This window comes from Oryza sativa, chromosome 11 (genome assembly GCF_034140825.1).
Source record: "Oryza sativa Japonica Group chromosome 11, ASM3414082v1".
NCBI lineage: Eukaryota > Viridiplantae > Streptophyta > Magnoliopsida > Poales > Poaceae > Oryza > Oryza sativa.
The window spans coordinates 1,899,994-1,919,626 of record NC_089045.1 but is presented as its reverse complement, the minus strand read 5'-3'; the positions used below and the strand labels follow the sequence as shown (position 1 = coordinate 1,919,626).

Below are 19,633 nucleotides of genomic sequence, written 5' to 3'. Positions count from 1 at the left end.
TTGATCAGTGGAGATTTAATGTTACTTTAATTACTCTACTGTTTTACTATTTGCTCAATAAAATGTTTCACAACCGCCTTTATGCAAATAGCCATAAACCGTCCTTGTATCCCCTTGCACGAATGCATCGTTGGTGTGGCTTGCTGAGTACGGTGGTTGTACTCAGCCTTGCTATTATTCCCCTTTTTCAGAAGTGTAGTGCTTCTGAGCTGAAGACGAGGTTAGAAGACCAAGACTCAGACCCAGTTGAGTTTTGCCTGTGGAGTGGAGCTGAAGCCCCACTAGGATTGCCTTTTTCCGCTGCTGTTGCTTTCGTTTCGGTGTGAGGACTAAGTGCCTCTTCTGTAAGTATTTACGCTTTTATTTACGTTTGGAACTGTATATTACTTGTCGTTTTGTGTACCCTGGCTAGTCCTGGACAGGGATTTAATACACAAAATAGTCTGGAAATTTGGGCTAAATTTCTGGGCGTGACAGCTACCGAGTGAAGCGGAGGCGCAACAGCTCAATATGTGAAGCTTGGTGAAGTGGAGGAAGACGAGGTGGAGGACCCCTAGGCGGCGGCTGTGGAATCTGGTGACGGGGGAGAAGCCGATGGAGGACTGGAGAGCAATGATGATAGCAATGGTCCTAGGTCCGTGCGTGGGTGCTGGAGACCCACGCGAAGCTAGGGGCAAGGGCAAGCTCGGCTCCCAGGCTCACCTCCCCCCCCACCGCAGGGCGGTCCTGACTTTTTATGGCCCCGGTGCGAAACTAAATTTAGAGGCCCTTATCATACTATATAATAACAATCAATAGATACATATACTAAATTAATGTTGTAAACATTTAAATTGCATTCAGAAATAATATTTAAATATAAAACATTGTACATGTTACCTCAAAAGTTTCTTATGGGATTCTATCTAATCATCTACCCTTTTCTTTTTTTTCTTTTCTTGCTACTCGATGCATACTTTCTCGACAACATGGCCTGGTAATTGAAAAAAAACATTATTATAGTAGTTTAACTCATAAATTACAATACAAAATTACAAATCAAAATTTAAAATCGTACCAATTAGTTTATCACAAGCGTCTAGATGCACACGGCAAGTGAGTCGGAAATACACACTAGTGCCTTCGTCGGTTCGTCCACCTATCGGAACAACTGAATAAACCTAACATACGACTATACATTAATACACGGGTACATGGCTATTTACATATTAACAGATAAAAATCACAATGGTACGAAATTTCAATTTTTCATATGACGATTGGTTAACGGCCAAAGCTTGTTATAGCAAACTCTCTAATCTGATGACTATACATAACTGAAGCGGGCGAAGCTAATCCAGCTGCTACCATGTAAATGCACAAACACATAGGATCCTAGCTAATAGTAATACCTGAATCAAGATTCAAGAGGTGGCAGGCGGCAGTGGCTGCGTCCACCGGGCGGTCACGGAGTCACAGCTGCATTGCGCCTCGTGCCTTACTGCCGTCGACTGTCGTGCGGAGCAGCAGAAGGAAAACGAGAAGCCGGCGGCCGGCGTGCTTATGCGTCATGCGTGGCCTTGCGCTGTTGCGCCGCGCGATTTCGGTGCCGTGAGGAGGAGAAGATTAGAAGACATGGGCGGCATCACAGGATCGCGTTCTGTTCGCCTTTCGCTTCCGGCTTCCGTGCACGGCGTGTCTGTTCACCTTCTTGTTGGGCCTGGGTTGGGGGGGGGGGGGTTTCAAGCGGTTGCACTGCTCTGGGCCCCCAAATCGCAGCCCCCATCCCACACACACCCGAGGGCCGGCCCTATGCCCCCCTCTCACTCTCAAGCTCCGCACATTGCCGTTGTTGTCGCTGCCGAGGGACACCGCCCGCCACCTCCTCCTGTACTCCTCCAATGAAAGTACTCCCTTCGTTTCAGGTTATAACACTGTGTCTAGATTCATTAGTATCTATATGAATATAGATAATAATACTAGAAAGTTTTATAACCTGAAACGGAGAAAGTTATACTCACATCTCAAAAAGCATGTGGATTGGGTGATGAAAATTTAGAGGCAGACGAATCAAGTGACATGTGCTCAAATTTCTTTGGCTTAATGGCCTTAACTGAGGAATGGACCACTTCCAAGCAGGAAGCATGCGTTCATTGGATCATCCCCGTATTCCCGTGTGCCAGTCGACCAAACGCGTCCCCGATGCTTCGTGCCGTGCTCACTGCTCAACCTTTGGTTCAAGAACGAATAACGAAACATGCAGCGCCAAGGTAAGCCGCACACTCAATTCGGCGGCGGCCGCGCGGCCGTGCCGTCGCTGCCCACGCGCATCACGCCCTTTCTTCTACTACCTTCGACCCAACTATACGTGACACATGTTCCGGTGTTCTCACAAATACGACGGAGTACACGGTGTCGTCGTTTCACAACTCACGCGTACACCGTGTGTCCTCACCATCTTCAAGCCTGCAACAACCGCATCTACTTCCCACGTCATCATCTTCATCATTAATATAACCCGTACTACCCTCCACAGCTTTCTTCCATTTTGAATTTCGAAACACACAAAATATCAGAGGACGCAGACAGACTTGATAACCCTCGTTCCCCAAATTCGCAATCCCTCTCTCTCCCATGGCCGGCTACCCGCCAAACCCCGGCTCCGGCTACCCCTACGGCGGCGCCGGCGGCTACGGTGCCCCGCCACCGCCCTACGGCTCCTCCCCCGCCCCCTCCGCCCCGCCCTACGGCGAGAAGCCTCCCAAGGAAGGTAAGACCTCCTCCTCTTCCGCCCCTTACTACGGCGGCGGAGGCGGCTACGGCGCCCCGCCCTCCACCCAGCCCTACGGCAGCGGAGGCGGCTACGGCGCCCCACCCTCCACCCAGCGGCCCCAGTCCTACGGCGGCGGCTACGGGGCTCCGCCCTCCAGCCAGCCGTACGGCGCGCCATACGGGGCCCCGCCGCCCTCGTCGGCGCCGTACGGGGCGCCCGGCGGGTACGGCAGCCCGTTCGCGTCGCTGGTGCCATCGGCGTTCCCGCCCGGGACGGATCCCAACGTGGTGGCGTGCTTCCAGGCGGCGGACCGCGACGGCAGCGGGATGATCGACGACAAGGAGCTGCAGTCCGCGCTGTCCGGGTACAGCCAGAGCTTCAGCCTCCGCACCGTCCACCTCCTCATGTACCTCTTCACCAACACCAACGTCCGCAAGATTGGTAAGTTCATCGTTTCATCGTCTCACTCTCACCCGCGAATTGAGTAGTTCTGGCCTTGGGGATGGTGTGCGTTAGTCTGATCGCGCCATGGTTGCTATCGTGCGCGTTGTTCTGGTCAGCGGCATACGTAATGGTGGTTGTGCTTCGGGCGATGTGTAGTCAAACGAGTGGCACGCGATTGGCACGTGGCTCTCCGCGGGATTATCAAGCTTCCCACGGTATTTGCGATGCCAGTATGCGACTTTTGGCTTGCGATGTGGAGATGGAGTCTTCCAGCCAGGGCTGTAGTCAGTGTTTGCATCATACGGCTAGGACTTGTCGTTTGGGAGGAAGACGGGGGAACGTGGTGGGGCAACGATGTAGTGGCAACTTGTTAAAAGCTGGAGTTTACTTTTAGGTGTTGGGATGCGGGTTCTTTTAATTAAGTTTCTTAAATTGCATCAATTTCTTTGTGGGATAGGATTCAATAGAATTGTGGAAAATCCTAGCTCATCTTGTGTGGTTATCATGGTGTGGTCTACTTTGGTACAGCATAGACACATATACTACTAGTTTATTTGCACAATGAACTTGTAAGTTCTCCCGGCTTGTGATCTAGAAAGAATTTTGGGTTTACTCCAGTAAAAGGGCATGCTACTTTGGCACATAGTTTATACATGTTACCTTGTATACTTACTTTTGTTAGTCAGTTCTATTTAAAATTTCAAATTACTGCTAAACTGAAAACTAGATATTTGCAACTTTAATCAATGCCATTTCTCCTATTCTTTTGTCATCTGTTTTCTGTGTAGAGAACTAGAGATTGAATCATGAGCTTTGAATTGCTTGAGCAGTGTATACTCTGAAACCAGTGCTATGTTTCAGGCTATCAGCTAGTGAGCTTGTATATGGAATTTTGGACTTTTAGTTCTAACCTGTGAAATGCACCTGATTTAACAAATACTGGATTGCTAGATACTGTACTTTGAACTTAAGCATTTCTTATATTATTCGTTTTTATGTAAACCACATTGAATATGTGTCTTTGATCCTTTCAGGTCCCAAGGAATTTACCTCTGTGTTTTACAGTCTTCAGAATTGGAGGGTGAGATGCTACAGCTTCAGCTTTCCTTTTCTTCTGCGCGGTGGAACTAATGAAGTTACTGTTGAAACTGAATACGTGCATTTTCTGCTTGTACTGTGCAGTCCATTTTCGAGAGGTTTGATCGTGACCAAAGTGGTAAAATTGATGCAACAGAATTGCGTGATGCTCTTCTCAGTCTGGGATATTCAGTTTCTCCAACTGTGCTAGACTTGCTTGTGTCAAAGTTTGACAAGACTGGGGGCAAGAACAAAGCCATTGAATATGATAACTTCATTGAGTAAGATGACTCCTTCAATTATGTTTTGCAGATTGCTTTCTTAGTAATTGTTCAAGCTATTAGCTTATCCAATCATCTACTTCCTCTGTTTTACAATGTAAGTCATTCTAGCATTTCCCACATTCATATTGATGCTAATGAATCTAGACATATATATCTATCTAAATTCATTAGCATCAATATGAATGTGGAAAATGCTAGAATGGCTTACATTGTGAAATGGAGGGAGTAATCATTTTCTAAAAAAAAAATCCAATCATCTCAAACTTGGTTAGCATATGTTTATATGGTCAGCTAATTATAGGATTGGTTCAAATTCGTTTCAGCCTTATTTTTAACATTTTATTTTTGAACATTTGTTGACACAAAAGTAGTCTTTGGGATCAAATGGCTGGTTAAAGATGATATTTCCTATCAAATATAATTGTTAAGATGTTTCTTGCACATTTTGAGGCAATAACTAAAAGGATAATGTATGCATCAACTAGTCTTTCTACTTCTGTTTTCTGATGCAAAACTTTGAATCCATCTAGTTGTTTTCTCATCGTTCTATTTTTCAGCCTTGGATTTTAAACCACTTAATTGTATAAATATAAAAGACTTTTGTTGCTTTGATCACGTGTCATGGCTTATTATAAGCCCCAGCCAAGCAAGTCCTAACCTCAAAGTTAATATTGGATATAGTTTAAAATCTTGATATCTTCTATCATTCCAATTCGGCCTATATTACAGTCCTAACACTATTTTGTTTGCCTTTGCAGATGCTGCCTCACAGTTAAGGTAATGCACTAATTCCATCACAGACGCTGTTAAGTCCTAGCACAATGTTCTGTTTTCACTCTGTTAACATACATTTGTAACAATTTTACAGGGTCTGACTGAGAAGTTCAAGGAGAAAGACACTGCCTTCTCGGGCTCTGCGACTTTTACTTACGAGGCTTTCATGCTGACTGTACTCCCTTTTCTCATTGCATAAAATGGCAGTGTGCTGCACAGTCGACCTTTCAGGAGACCATGCCCATTGTGTTGAAACGGTTCTGTAACGTGTGTTCATCGACTTGTTTTTAACTGAGTTTATTGTTTGGATTTGAAATGATACAAGTGCTTCCCTGATCGGGCATGTTACAATTTACAACGCTCATGTATGTGAGGATAGCTCCGAAAATGATGTAATGACTCTTCCGCCTAGAAATCGCATATCGATCAGCCCACAAATTCAATGCATTTGTGAAATGACTCATAGAAAGGACTAAGCCGAGTGAAATGAAAGTTTCGAAGTGCTTTGATATCGCTTGAATTATCAGTTGTAGCTGATGTGTAGTCCTTCAGTCCGGGTGATTTTGGCGTTAACTTGAATTGCAGTGCAGAATTCCATCGCAGCAGGGCAACGGAAACAAAAATGAGTAGCGTATTCCAGGTCTTGGTTGCATATCTCACATATTGGAGAGTTGGCAAATGTTCTTTTTGAATAGATTTTGCGTTGTTGGTAGCCTTTCTTTTGTGGATTTGGATCCGATGGACCGTTTGATGTAAATTCAAGGGTCTAAATTATATGTAGTACTATTCACACGCGGAGAAAACTAGAGGTACTGTAACAATAATACAACTGTAGACTGTAGTATCAGATCTCAACTATTTGCTGAAAAAAATGGATGGTTGAAATTACTTGCAGCAAAGTTAGTACTGCACTGAATTTCAATTCATCTTTTCCGATAGCCACGCAAAGAATTGCTACTCTATTAGGAAGGAGTTCCGACAAATAAAGTGCTAGATAGGACATGTCTGTATTGAGCTTATTTTACCCGGCATATGTTGGTTTGGGGGTGGGGGCGCACTGATGTGCCAGGCTGAAGATGTCATGAGATAAACTGCAGAAACTGTATTTTTTGCCCAATAGATGTCTGAAGATGTGGCCAAATAAACTGCCAATATCTGAATATATCAATGTTAAGCTCATTTTTGGCCGATAGATATATGAAGATGTGGTCAAATAACTGCATTTTCTGAATTTGTACAAAAAAAAAAGATATGGTCAAATATTTTTTTAACATAAACTGAATATAAAAAAAGGTGGTGGTGTGCTGGAGCAGTCGCTCGGTCTAGGAGTGAAGGCGACCTCCGGGGCAACTCCGTATAGATTTGTAATGTAAGTCTGGTTTTTCACACAAGGCCTACCGAAGGCTCCCACGAGGGGAAAAAACTTATCATCAGGCGCCTGTGCCTACTCCACCAACCGCGGCGCATGCCGCTGCAAGGCCGTCACTCTCGAGAATTCACGATGTGTCCTAACTCCAACCCACACACCCACCTTGTCCCCCGAAAACTTGGGTTACGACGCCAGCGCTATCTGGCTCTGTGAGAATCCATGGATGTAGCGGTGTATTTGTGCCCGCCATTCTCAATGTCACTAAACAGTGCGGTACTAAACGAAATGGAACGGAGAACACAGCTTGGCTAGCCAGTAGCTGCCGACTCCGAGAGTCCGAGTCGGAGACTTTCGAAATGGCAACCCTGTCGTTCTTGCCTTCTCGGACTCGAGATCTTCACCGATTCAAACTCGAACGAACGAGATTATGCCAAATAAATTCAACACCAACCTGTGCTCTTGCCTTTCACAGCGACACGAATCGATCGAGCGCGCGAAAACAGCCGCATGCGTGATCTTTGCATGCGGCTAGGGCGACCGCATGCGAAAATTCGATTTTCGCTTGCGGGCGCTTAAGCCAACAGCATGCAAAAATAAAAAATCACGAAAAAAAATAAAATTCCAAAAGAAAAAAAAAAACCTACCCGCCGGCGCCCGAGCTCACCACCGCGCCGGATCCGCCAAGTGGAAGGGCGGCAGGGGCGGCGCCGGCACCGCCGGCCGGATCAACCGCTGCGTCGAGGGCGGCGGCACATGGCACAACTCGCAGCGCCGCCGCCGCCCGCTGCCGTCGTCTTCGCCGCGCCCGAGCTCGCCGCCGCTGTCCGCCGTCGTCGTCGTCGCCGCGGTGGAGGGCGCCGGCGCCGGATCCGCGTGGGAGGAGGGCGGCTGACCCCGGATCCACTCGGGGGAGGGCCGCCGTGCTCTGGCCGCCGCCGCCGCCGCCCCCCTTCTCGGACTCGAGATTCTTCACCGATTCGAACTCGAATCAACGACATTATGCCAAATAAATTCAACACCAACCTATGCTCTTGCCTTTCACAGCGACACGAATTCGATCGATCGAGCGCGCGCGCGAAAACCTAGTTTTGAAACGCACGACGAGGATCACCATCAATGGCGGAAGAAGATGACAAGAAGCAGAAGGGCCCGGACGTGACGGTGCCCTCGGGATACTTCTTCGTGCCGAAGCCGGAGCAGCTCATCCGCGACTACCTCAACCACTGGATCACCGGCCGGCCGAGCGAGGAGCTCCGGGACATTGTCCGGGAAGCCGACGTCTACGGCTCCGACCCGGCGACGCTGACGGAGGCGCACAGTGCGTACGGCCACGACGGCAAGTCGTGGTACTTCCTCACCGTCGCCAAGTGGAAGGGCGGCAGGGGCGGCGCCAGTTAGCAAACGATGAGCGAACAAACGATAATAAATAATAGATCAATCACAGAAGACACGACATTTAACGTGAAAAACCCTTCTAAAATAGGAGAGAAAAAACCACGGGCGCCAGCCAGCAAAATATCTTCACTATATCTAGGGTGAGGTTACAACGCCACACGACGGCTTACAAGAGGTATATATACGGTGGAACCCTAAAAGGGATGACGATCCGTTTCGCGGGGGCTCCGCCTCCGCACCCCCGAGCGTTCCCCGCTACGCTCCGGCCCAAGCCTCCCGGCGACGGGCCTCCACTCCACTACGGCGGAAGTTGGCCTTTATTAAGTACAAATGAATTTGGATCACAACTCAACAGCGCGGCGGCTTCGAGGGCGGCGGCACGTGGCACAACTCGCAGCGCCGCCGCGTCATCGAGGGCTACGGCGACCGTCAGGCGTTCGAGTACCGCGCCCCCGGGAACAAGAAGACGGACTGGCTCATGGAGGAGATCGCCAGCAACCTGCCGGCGGCGATCACCGACGAGGGCATCATGGTCATCTGTAAGGTCTACCTCTCGCCGAGGGCCAAGGAGGCGACGGCCAACGAGGAGGAACGCCAAGAAACCAACGTGGTTCCCGGGCCCAAGAGGCTCCGAGAGGCGGAAGCCACCGGCTACGACGCGCCGGCGCCGCCACAGCCCGACGTCGGATACTCGTACTCCGGCGGCGGCGAGACGTCTCAAGCGACCGCCTCGATGGACTACTGCTGCTCGACGACGACACACACGGCGGACGACACGGCCAATGCCGCCTACTACCACGGCGACGCTGATGCCATCAAGCCAGATGCTTACGACGGCGGCGACTACGGCATCGGCTTCAACGCAGACGGGGAGCTGGTTCTCTGCGGCAACGGCCACGGTGGCATCGGGACGCAGGGACAGACGCCATTGGCAATGCAGAACACCAACGGGGAGATGACCTTGTTCTCACCAATGAACGGCTATGGTGTTGGCTTCAATGAGGAGGTGAGACAAGAACCACAAGTAGAAGGTGAGGTGGAGATGGATAATTTCTTCAACGATTTGTTCGTCGACTTCGACGGCGCCGGTGATCTCAATCCCAATCCTAACGGGGGTGGAGACAGCCACGGCCACATACTATGTGAATGAATTGAATCGCTGGGGTAGAGTAGTCGATGATTCTTTATTTATTTATTTTTCTTTGAGACGATGGAAGAACATGTATCTGATGATTCTTTGTCAACGTAGTTACTGATTTGTAGACAGATCTTAGGAGATTGTTCTGTTCAGTTCATGAATGATACTTCTAGTTCTTTATTTACTCTGTTTTATGAATTTAACTCCTGTTCAGGACCTTAAGGGTGCTAATATATATCAGTTTCAAATGGCATATATGGCATCAAAAGATTATTTCAGTGTGAATCCAAACCACAATAACTTGTTGCACTAACAACCGTCTATCATATGAATTCACTGATACAATAAAGTCTGAAGTTGAAAGCAGAGTGGTAAAGGTGCACATCAGTAACGTGTGATGTAGTAACAATTACATGACAGGATATAGTGCAGTTTGGCAAAATTTGAACAAAATCAGTGGATGGTTAGTGTATTCCAAAACAACTGAACTGAGCTGGGCAGCTGGATGCCGTATTGCACCCTGGATTCTACTTTCCCTTATTAGTGATTATTCTTCAGCTATATGTCATCAGGGCCATTGGCAAGTGGCCTGTATCCATTTGGAGTTGCAGAGGTTTCACCTGAACCAACTGGTATACACTTCAAGATGACACCAACAATCAGGCTGATGGAGCCAAGGCCGACGCTGAGCAGCCAATGTTGCCAGTTGAGCGGAACAGTACTGGCGAAAGTGCCAAGAAACTCTATGATCACCACTTGAAATGCTACGGTTGCAGCTATGACTGCAATGAAGATCCAATTGCTGATGATACCACGGAAAACATTGATCTTCTGCATTTCTCTGCTGTTTATTTCATTGAATACCTGGTACAACGTTTGCCAGAACATCATCATTAGAACAAGAAATTCCCTTGCCAAATCATGATTATTTTTTTTTAAAAAAAAGATATATCTATCAGTTCAGGATTCTTAAGCATGATATTGGAAATATAAGCTGTGACCAACCAAACACATATTGTGGCAGACTTCGGAAAGACCTCAGTTTCACCATAGGTCTTAAGGCCAAAAAAGAAACACCATTTTATGTGAGTGGTTTGTGGAAATACTAGCATGGTTACAGTGTTCCATAATGCACTAACCTGACAAAACACGAAGGAGTTGAAGATCAGTGTATTTATGATGGATTTGGAATCTGCACCCTTGATGTTCAGAAGGCTTTCTCCACCAAACATGAGAGCTCCAAGTACAAATAGCTGATACAAACTTTGGCCCATGATATTTCTCCACATGACCTTGGTAATGAAACTTTCCCCTTTTCGGACAGGTGGCCTCTTCATCATTTCATCATTTGGAGGCTCTGTTGCTAGTGCTAAAGCTCCCAGTGTATCCATGATCATATTGACCCACAATAGCTGCACAGCAGTGAGAGGAGCGCTCCCTGTGACGGAAGAGAGAAACATTAGTACTGTGTTGGAGATCATGGGGAACCACTTAATGGAAATACATGGTATCAGATGAATACTATAATGTTGCCCTCACCTGTGATGCATGCTGAGACAAAATTGATAACTAAAGCAACAATATTGACAGTCAATTGAAACTGCACAAACTTTTGGATGTTAATATAAACTGCACGACCCCATCTTGCAACATTTATTATAGTAGTGAAATTGTCGTCAAGTACTATGACATCTGCACTCTCCTTGGCAACCTGCACAAATAAAAGACAAAATTACTCCATTTCAGAAGATGAAAAAGAAAATACAAAGTATCCAAAATGGGTTATCAGGGTCAACTTATTTCAGTAAGAATGAATACTGACATATTTGTCCTAAATATCTGACTTTTTTAATGTCTATTGATGCTACATCCATAAGTTTTGAACTGCATAGGAAACAGTACCTCTGTTCCTGCAATGCCCATAGCAAGCCCGATATCTGCTTCGTGTAATGCAGGAGCATCATTTGTACCATCACCTGTCACAGAAACCACCTCATCAAACATACCTCGCAAGTTTGTCACGAGTGTATGTTTATCCAATGGTAAAGAACGGGCCATAACCTGCAAAATATTTCCAGATATTAAGTTTGGTCAATATTTGAGTAAACATATAGACTGAGGAAAACATTATGAACCTGAATATTCGGTATCAGGTCCCTCATCTCTTCTGGGCTCTTGCTATGGAATTCTGGTCCTTCTATTGCTACACCATCTTCAGTCAATATTCCACACTCTTTAGCTATAGCTTTAGCTGTATTTATATTATCACCAGTTACCATTCTTACTGTGATACCAGCAGACATACAGGTCTTAACAGCATCCTTAACTCCAGGGCGCACAGGATCCTTGATACCGAAAATGGCTATTAGAGTAAAACCACTTGTTGGACTATCTGCATTGTCATCAATATCATCATCCACTTCCTTATATGCCAGGCACAACGTCCTTAAAGCATCTGAAGCAAATGAGTTGATAGTATCTAAGATGTTCTTTCTCTGAGCTTCCGATAAGGGAATAGCATTTCCATCGCCATCAACCATCATGTCGCACATCTGCAAAATAATTTCTGATGCACCTTTGCAAAACCATCTGGACGTGCCACTGGGTAATGAAATCAGCACTGCCATCTTCTTCTTGACTGAATTGAAAGGCTCAACCTTAACCTTGGTGCAGGCACTATACTCAGCATCATGAACTCCTTCCAAGCCCAAGCCAAATTCTAATATTGCTCTTTCTGTTGGAGTTCCTAAGACAGTTTGCTTGCCATCCTTTTCCTTGACCACCTCAGCGCTAGTATTCTCAAAAATTCCCTGCAAAAGCAGACTCAATGTTCTAGAAGAAACCACAGAATTAAGTTCTCCTGAAATGGTGTTACTGGTAACTGACTTTGAAACCTCAGATATCCATATTTTGTCAACAACCATATAGTTAGTAGTCAAAGTTCCTGTTTTGTCCGTGCAGATGGTACCAGCAGATCCCATTGTTTCGCACGCTGAAAGATGTCTAACAAGTGCTTTATCATTCATTAACTTTTTCATTGCAAATGCAAGACTCAAAGTAACAGCCAAGGGTAATCCTTCAGGTACAGCAACAACTATAATGGTTACCGCTGTTGCAAAGTAGTTTACTATAGTCAATGCATCGGTAGAATACCATTTGAGCAGACCAACCGTCATGCCTTTGTCAATGAGGAATCTAACCAGCAGAACTAAAAATGTTAATATGGCAAATACCAGTCCAATCTTTCCTATAACGGTCGCAACTCCATTTAGCTTAACCTGCAGTGGTGTCTCATCCTCTCCTCCCTCACTCAATGTGCTCATCAATTTTCCCCATTCAGTGCGCATACCGACAGCAGTTACTATCATCTTAGCAGATCCATCTTGCACTTTAGTTCCTGCCAAGATGAATGGTTTGTCTTGAGAAACATACACTGGGTCACTCTCACCAGATAAGCTGGACTCATCAATCAAAAGGGAGTACCCATGTATATATAGTCCATCAGCAGGTACTTGATCTCCAATTGACAGATGAACTATATCACCAACTACCAAGTCATATATAGAGATCTTTTGTCGACGCCCATCTCTGGTTACATGGATAAATATCTTTTTCTTTTCATTGTCTAGCTCCTTAAATTGGAGTGACTGCTTATAATCACTAACAGCAGTAACCATAACAACTAAGAAAATGCTGAGTATTATACCCAAGCCATCATACATGCCCTTTGGCCATCCTTCTGTTGCCAAACCAACTGCAACAGATAGCAATGCACATACCATAAGAATTATAAGGGTCATGTCCTGGAATGCATCCCAAACAAACATCCAGAAACTTCTTGAAGGCTTTTCTGCATAACGGTTGACGCCATATATGTTCTGTCTTGTATCTAAGTCACTAGCACATATGCCATGATCAAACGATGAACGGACTTTTTTAGATATCCCATCTACCCCACCATGCATCTTTAAAGCTTTCGAATCATGCTTGCTTGTGATCAATGCTAGTTCATCTGGATTGATGGAAAATCTAGCTTTAATAATATCCTCTGTTAGCTTGAACTCTTTCTTTTTGGCACTTTTTGTTAAATATTGGGAGTAAATCAAGTTACATAGAATTATTCCATACTAAAAAAGAACAGTAACATAGAAAAGCTATTCCATACCATCACTAAAAATGAGTGCAGCCTGCTGCACATAGAGGGCAACCCGAATCTTTTCCTGGTAAAGCAAACACAAAAAGGGAAACCATTTTTACTGCTTATATATAATATTATAATCATTTTCTTGTAGTCGTAAGATAAAATCACATATTATAAAATGCGGTAACTGATAAGGAATAGTAATACTGTTGTTTAGCCCATGACAATGAAGTTAATTAATCCAACCATTCGGATGCAAAAATATAACTCATTTAAGTTGCGCATATGGAAGGCTTGGAAAGCTTTGTTCAAATATAGTGGTACAAGTTCTAGCCCCATGATTGTTCTTACAAGAAACATGGTGTTGAGCTTTATTGCAAACATGATGGTCATCCTACATTTGAAGTTATATTGCCACTATACCTGCATCATCCAGTGTCATCCTCCTAATCTCCTTATAATAGAAATACCTTCCCTACTCTTGATTTATGTTAGAAATGGATTGGATCATTGGAAGAAAGAACTAGCTGTTATTTGCATTGTGTAACAAGAAAGTTTTCCAGCCTAGAAGAAAGCAGATCAACCAAATGATTGAATTTGGTGTTTGCAAATTTTTCCAGCATGATTGTCAAAAATAAATCGGTTACATTTTAAGCATAGAGTAATTACATTCGCATAAAAAATATTGCATCTAAGACAACAAAATGTGAAGCGTCTAGAATTCAAACAATAATTACAAATCAAACTAGTTGTCAGTTAATTCTGGTTTTGAAAAGTGTCTTTCGGCCACCAACCAGTAAGAAGATTATCTGCTTTAAGAACTGCTTATTGATTTGCAAACTTGAACATGCCAACAAAGTATTGAATGTACCTTCTTAATCGTATACCAATAGGAGTTAAGGACTGGTTTTGGAAAATATATAAAGAGTAAAGTAAGTTTTTGTCATGAACAACTCTGGTTCTGCTTACAAAGTATGCATCTTTGACTAGCATTATCGTAAAACAAGAAGGCCCCTAATGAACTGAAGTTAGAGTTCTCAGTTGACTGAACGGTAAAATAGGGGAATTTTTATGTGATGGAAATAATACAAGAAAATAATATAAGAAAGGGTCTCAGAAATCAGAAATAGACATCTGCGGATCGGCCCACCCTATCCACCAAACCTAGAATACAGGCATATAAGTATATAACTAAAAATATATATAGCGCATAGTAATGTAGAACAAATCCCTGAATTAAGAGTCTCAAGACGCAATGTTGGATTCCCCACCAAACAAACAAGATTCCTTTTTTTTCACATGGGGACAAAATAGTTGAACACTTGGACTCGATATGAAAGACTAGTAGAATATAAACAATGATTTTAGATTTGCAATGAGATTGACAGGTGGAGAGAACTTTATAACAGAATCGATGTGATAATAAGGTGATATATTTGTCCTTTTAACACCATTTTCTTTGGACTCTTGTAAGCTTCGCGGAAGCTTCCTTGACGGTCGCGGTCAGGTTGGCCCTGATAATTTGGTCTTTTCCTCCCTAATAAAGCTGAGTATACAAGTCAACATGATACGGCCGTATTGTGCGTCCGTGCCCAGTACCGCGAAGAAATAGCATAAATATCCTGCTTTTGTGGCTTTGATTGTTTGGGTGGCAGCGATTCAAACAAAGTGTATTATTGTCATACAATCTGATGGCAACCGGCAAGACAAGACCAACAACGGTTACTGAATACTGAACATGCCCAAACCAAAAGCAGTTTGTTTTTTTTTTAATCAAAGTGTTGTTCTTGCTAGGCAAATCGACTCACGATGAGATGCAGTGAAGAACGAAGTGATGGCGGAAAGGAGAATGGATGAATTAGGGCGGGGTAGTTCGTGGTTGGTTAGTACCTGGGTGGAGCGGACCTTGGCCTTGTCCAAGGAGCGGCGGTCGAGGTCGGGCACCCAGCGGAAGCGGCGGCGGCGGTTCTTGACGATGGTGCCAACGGCTTGCCGCCATCGCCGCTGCGCCTCCTCCGACGGGTTCTTGGCCGGCACATCGAAGTGCTCCTGCAGGTACCTGTCAAGCTTCTCCATCCCCGGCCGGTGAGCACGCTCACGCTCACGCACACGAAGCGCAGTCCACCACTCCACTACTAGTACTCTTTTCTGCCCGGCCGGAGAGGAAGGGGAGAGAGGGAGAGGAGTTTTTTTTTCCCTTCAAAGTCCAAAAGCTTTCAACTTGGCCTAAAACAAGGAGACAACTGGCTCTGCGCCTGTATGGTCTGGGGATAAAGAATATGGAAACGGCAGGCGATCGGATCTCCATTTTCCTAACTTAAAATTTTCCTCTCCAGTGTGTATGCCTATGGCCTCGAACACTAGTTTGTAGGTTGAAATTTTCTTTTGTTTTTGACGAGAGATCGATGTGGTATTGACCAGGAGATTGCTACAACTTTCCGTTCACTTTTTCGTGTGGTATGGGCAGCTGATTTTGCTTGACTTGGTGTGTCCGTCCTCTGATGGATGAGCAGTTGAGCACAGTAACTAGGCGATAATAGTGAGAAATCACCAAAATTATAAGTCGCCGCAGTAGTAGTTGCAAAGCGAAGCAACATGCACATTGAACGGGGGTACACTGCTCTCCAACTTGCCGCTGCCGCCAGCGAGCGCGGGGCTTGCCGCCTATCATGCACGATATGTGATACTGGTAGGGCAATACGGATAAGTTGATACGGAGATTTTTAAAACATTAATATGACGATACAGGAAATTTCAAAAACATCGATACGGCGAGTATATATAAAAGTATTTTTAAAAACTAAAGTATAAGGAACCGTGTAAAACAATAAGATTGCCTTAAGAGCAGGTACAATAGCAGGCTATAAGCCAGCTATAAATATATTTTAAAGAGATAAAGGAAGAGAGAGAAGAGCAGCGGGCTACATATCTGTAACCATCTGCAGTACGAACTTCAAGACGTAATATGTGTATGACAGGTAGGACCAGGTATTAATAATATAGTAAGCAACTATTGTATGAATTGGCTACTCCCTCTGTCCCAAAATAAGTGCAGTTTTAGCACTGTTCATGAACAACGTTTGACCGTTCGTCTTATTTGAAAAAAATTATGATTAGTATTTTTATTGTTATTATATGGTAAAACATTAATAGTACTTTATGTGTGACTAATTTTTTTAACTTTTTTCATAAATTTTTCAAATAAGACGGACGGTCAAAACGCTGAGCACGGATATTTATGGCTGCACTTATTTTGGGACGGAGATAGTATTACATTGGTTAGAGATGAATTGGAGTTAGTAGTTGGCTATACTATTATTAAACTTGCTCTAATAGAAGAATATTCTATGCATTGTTGCCTGTTACAAACAATCAACAAACTTAACACCTTGTAACCTTATATAATAAACATGGCCAGCATTAAACCTATAAATATATTAATAGTGTACCATTAGGTTTTTAATGGTCTATTGAAAAGGTGGTTACATGACTAGGTATCAGAGAAGTATCCAATAAGTATCGTGCGAGTATCGCTAATTATTTTTTATTTTTTCGATGGTCAGTGGCCGATACTCCTTTGACGTCGTATCGTTAGAGTATCGGACATATCACCGTATTGGATACACATACCGGTACGACAAGAAAATGAAGTATTGATGTTTTCACGGCTTGCTGCAACTCCGGAGGTCTAGTTCCAGGATATTGGAAGTTTGGAACTAGGTAATCGGTGGCCGTTGGACGGGAAGAGCTCCCTCTCCTAAAGACCCTCCTTGGCTATCGCTTCAACATAGGGGAGGTCGAGATGGGACCCTCCGCGCCCTCATCCTCTACACATCCACTTCTGGGCCACATGGGCCAAACACACACTACTAGGCTTCAAACGGGCTGGGGTGTTACAGGTCGAGATTGCCGATTGGGCCAAGAAAATAGTAGTTTTTATGTGAAAGGCTGGGAATCGCGACTAGGTTGGAAAGGTGCTGCAAATCCAAAGGAATTGAGAAGCAGAAAACATGAGGAGAAAAGGAGAAATCGATTTCATGCGAGGAAAAGGGATCTAGCTGGTGAGGACTTTACCTCAGCGTACTCAGCCGATGGCGCAGTAGAAGGGCTGGTGGACGACGACATCGTCGCGGGCGGAGATTTGGTCGGGAACGAAATCGCCTGGGGATCGCCTTGTGCGTCAGGAAGATCGCCGAAGAGAGAAAGGGCAAAGTTGGTTTCAGTGGTGAAAACGGAGGAGGACGGTGTGAGATTTCTCGAGGGTAACGGTTAGTATTTAAAGCACGGCAGTAACGGTCGAAAAACGGCAAAGTGCGAAACTTGCTCGCAGTCGATTTACAGCAAATCGGAAATATTATCAAATATTCCGGACTTGGGGGGCATGTGTTAACAACCAAATTTGGTAATATCGGCATCGGGAAAGAAGATTAGATCGAAGCAAAGTTGGAGGCGGAGATCGAGTTCGGAAACAGAGCAGGAATCGGCTGGAGTCCAAATCGGCTACGATTAGGATCGGCTGGGTCTGAGTCGGGCTAGGTAAGCCGATGCAGCCGATTCCGACAATGCAACTTGATGTATGACATCGGGTTGAATTGAGGTGCTTCAAGGTGATTGCCGCACATGGATAGAGTCCTGAGAAGGCAATTGTATCTATTAATTAGGATGTTTTATGTAATTTCCTTAGAGATATGCTTGAGCAAAAGTCTGCCGCAAAGACTTATGGTATCTTAGAGTTTGTTAGAGATAATTGTCGTGTCCGTTATGGACATATCTTGTAATTTTCGTGTATAAATAGACCCGAGCCCTATGTAACTTTTAACACACACGTTCAATACAATCTCGGCGCATCGCCACCTTTTTTGCTTTAGTTTTATTTCGACGAGTTCTTGCTTTCGGGTTGAGCTGCATCGGTTTCGATCTTCAACAAGAGGTAAAACTTGTTATGGCGGCTTGCGTTCTCGGGATTAGTGCTTCCATCTTTATGATGCTCTAATCTTGTTTATGTAATTCGTCGAGTTATCATATATCCTATATAATCCTTGGCAATATCGATATCCAACCTATAATCGGCTAACATCCGTCAATAGAAGGTAGCCGATTAGGTTAAATACCGATGTTGACTTAGATTATATAGGATATCTATCACTCTATGACACATCCAACGGCTTGATTGTCTAGATATTGTCCTTCTTTTCATACTTATAGCTGCATCAGTTAAGTTTGATCTTATGAGTCGTGATTAGAATCTCAATCTCTAGCCCGCTTCTTAGTTGCTGATTAGGGTAGTATCGGAGTTTCAGCCGATCTTACCTGATTTAACTACTTTTTATCCTATATGCTTGATTGACATGTTAAATCTGCCCTTTACGTTAAGATCTTGCTGCATTTAAGTATATTAGGCTTTTGTTTAGTATATTCTACTTGCTTTAATATCTTAATATAGAGTGGTATCGGAGTATTAGCCGATACATGCTAGATCTATCTGATCGGCTATGCTATGAACGTATATAGTCTCATCATTAATATATATTTCGATCTAAGTGATTTGTACTGTCTCGGCATGGCGACCGATCTATCCCAATCACTTGATTTAAGTATATATCGATATAAAGATTATATATTGGTAATATCTGCAGCCGATCGAGTAGATTCAGTCCTTTCTTATTTATTAATGACTGCCGATCGATGCATATACGACATCGGCTCAAAGATAAATGATATGTCATCGGCACCTAGCCGATCGGCTATCATTTATAGATTTAACTGCGGTTTCTTTACTTCTATTTATTGTTGATTACAGGATCAAATCAACTGGCAAGCTCATACATTCGAAGGCGAGCTTTGGACCTGCACTGGAGTTAAGCAGATCTCCCAGGCCTCGTGTTTTCTGTCAACAACAACCACATTACATAATCAAGAAATCGAATAATAATTTCATATAACTAGACTAAGCAATGCTTTAAGATGTGAAAGGAGTTTTATGCTATGATTTAGTAGTCGTCGAGAGTTATATTGCTCATAGTTTTAGGCTCAATGAACGGGTTTTTTCTACCCACGGGTTGGTGGGTATGGGTGGGTAAAGAACAGACCCATACCCACGTACCCAATGGGTAAGAGTTTTCGCCCGTTAGTAGACCCAGGGTATAAGAGTTAGAACACGATTAGCTCCTAATAGAGTAAAAACCCGTCGGGTCTCGGGTTATGGGTACCCATTGCCATCTCTACTTCCTCCTAGCCACCACCACACCTTGTGCGTACT

At 44.3% G+C, this 19,633-nt stretch overlaps 3 protein-coding genes and 1 long non-coding RNA gene across 5 annotated transcripts; 3 read left to right on the top strand and 1 right to left on the bottom strand.

Annotated features, from left to right (window-relative positions):
- Positions 1-2,536: 2,536 nt before the first annotated feature.
- On the top strand, positions 2,537-5,778 carry LOC4349736 (calcium-binding protein CBP-like). Its single transcript, XM_015762329.3, has 5 exons — positions 2,537-3,193; positions 4,231-4,277; positions 4,379-4,554; positions 5,316-5,334; positions 5,426-5,778. Exons 1-5 carry the CDS (start codon positions 2,614-2,616, stop codon positions 5,528-5,530), a joined length of 927 nt encoding a protein of 308 aa, XP_015617815.1. The 5' UTR covers positions 2,537-2,613; the 3' UTR covers positions 5,531-5,778.
- A 2,038-nt stretch (positions 5,779-7,816) lies between these two features.
- On the top strand, positions 7,817-9,245 carry LOC136353968 (NAC domain-containing protein 6-like). Its single transcript, XM_066305408.1, has 2 exons — positions 7,817-8,089; positions 8,451-9,245. Exons 1-2 carry the CDS (start codon positions 7,817-7,819, stop codon positions 9,243-9,245), a joined length of 1,068 nt encoding a protein of 355 aa, XP_066161505.1.
- A 264-nt stretch (positions 9,246-9,509) lies between these two features.
- Positions 9,510-15,854, bottom strand: LOC4349735 (probable calcium-transporting ATPase 8, plasma membrane-type). Of its 2 annotated transcripts, none has more exons than NM_001423150.1 (7): positions 15,265-15,854; positions 13,399-13,453; positions 11,369-13,245; positions 11,136-11,294; positions 10,773-10,944; positions 10,373-10,671; positions 9,510-10,097 (listed from the first exon to the last, which is right to left on the bottom strand). In NM_001423150.1, the coding sequence occupies exons 1-7, from the start codon at positions 15,448-15,450 to the stop codon at positions 9,792-9,794; spliced, it is 3,054 nt and encodes a 1,017-aa protein (NP_001410079.1). In that variant the 5' UTR covers positions 15,451-15,854; the 3' UTR covers positions 9,510-9,791. The 2 variants fall into 2 exon arrangements, with proteins under 2 accessions (NP_001410079.1, XP_015617348.1); XM_015761862.3 differs by having other exon boundaries at positions 9,515-10,097; positions 11,369-13,266; positions 15,265-15,615.
- LOC136353949 (uncharacterized) lies at positions 14,963-15,819 on the top strand. Its single transcript, XR_010737560.1, has 2 exons — positions 14,963-15,095; positions 15,169-15,819. It is a non-coding gene; the product is annotated as an uncharacterized lncRNA (long non-coding RNA).
- Positions 15,855-19,633: the final 3,779 nt, after the last annotated feature.

Excerpts from the sequence above, each read along its gene's own strand:
- LOC4349736 (XM_015762329.3), top strand. The coding sequence starts at position 2,614 with ATGGCCGGCTACCCGCCAAACCCCGGCTCCGGCTACCCCTACGGCGGC. Across the intron at positions 3,194-4,230 it reads CACCAACGTCCGCAAGATTG|GTCCCAAGGAATTTACCTCT; the intron begins GTAAGTTCATCG and ends TGATCCTTTCAG. Across the intron at positions 4,278-4,378 it reads ACAGTCTTCAGAATTGGAGG|TCCATTTTCGAGAGGTTTGA; the intron begins GTGAGATGCTAC and ends TGTACTGTGCAG.
- LOC136353968 (XM_066305408.1), top strand. The coding sequence starts at position 7,817 with ATGGCGGAAGAAGATGACAAGAAGCAGAAGGGCCCGGACGTGACGGTG. Across the intron at positions 8,090-8,450 it reads GGAAGGGCGGCAGGGGCGGC|CGCGGCGGCTTCGAGGGCGG; the intron begins GCCAGTTAGCAA and ends ACAACTCAACAG.
- LOC4349735 (XM_015761862.3), bottom strand. The coding sequence starts at position 15,450 with ATGGAGAAGCTTGACAGGTACCTGCAGGAGCACTTCGATGTGCCGGCC. Across the intron at positions 11,295-11,368 it reads ACCTGATACCGAATATTCAG|GTTATGGCCCGTTCTTTACC; the intron begins GTTCATAATGTT and ends AATATTTTGCAG. Across the intron at positions 10,945-11,135 it reads TGGGCATTGCAGGAACAGAG|GTTGCCAAGGAGAGTGCAGA; the intron begins GTACTGTTTCCT and ends TTATTTGTGCAG.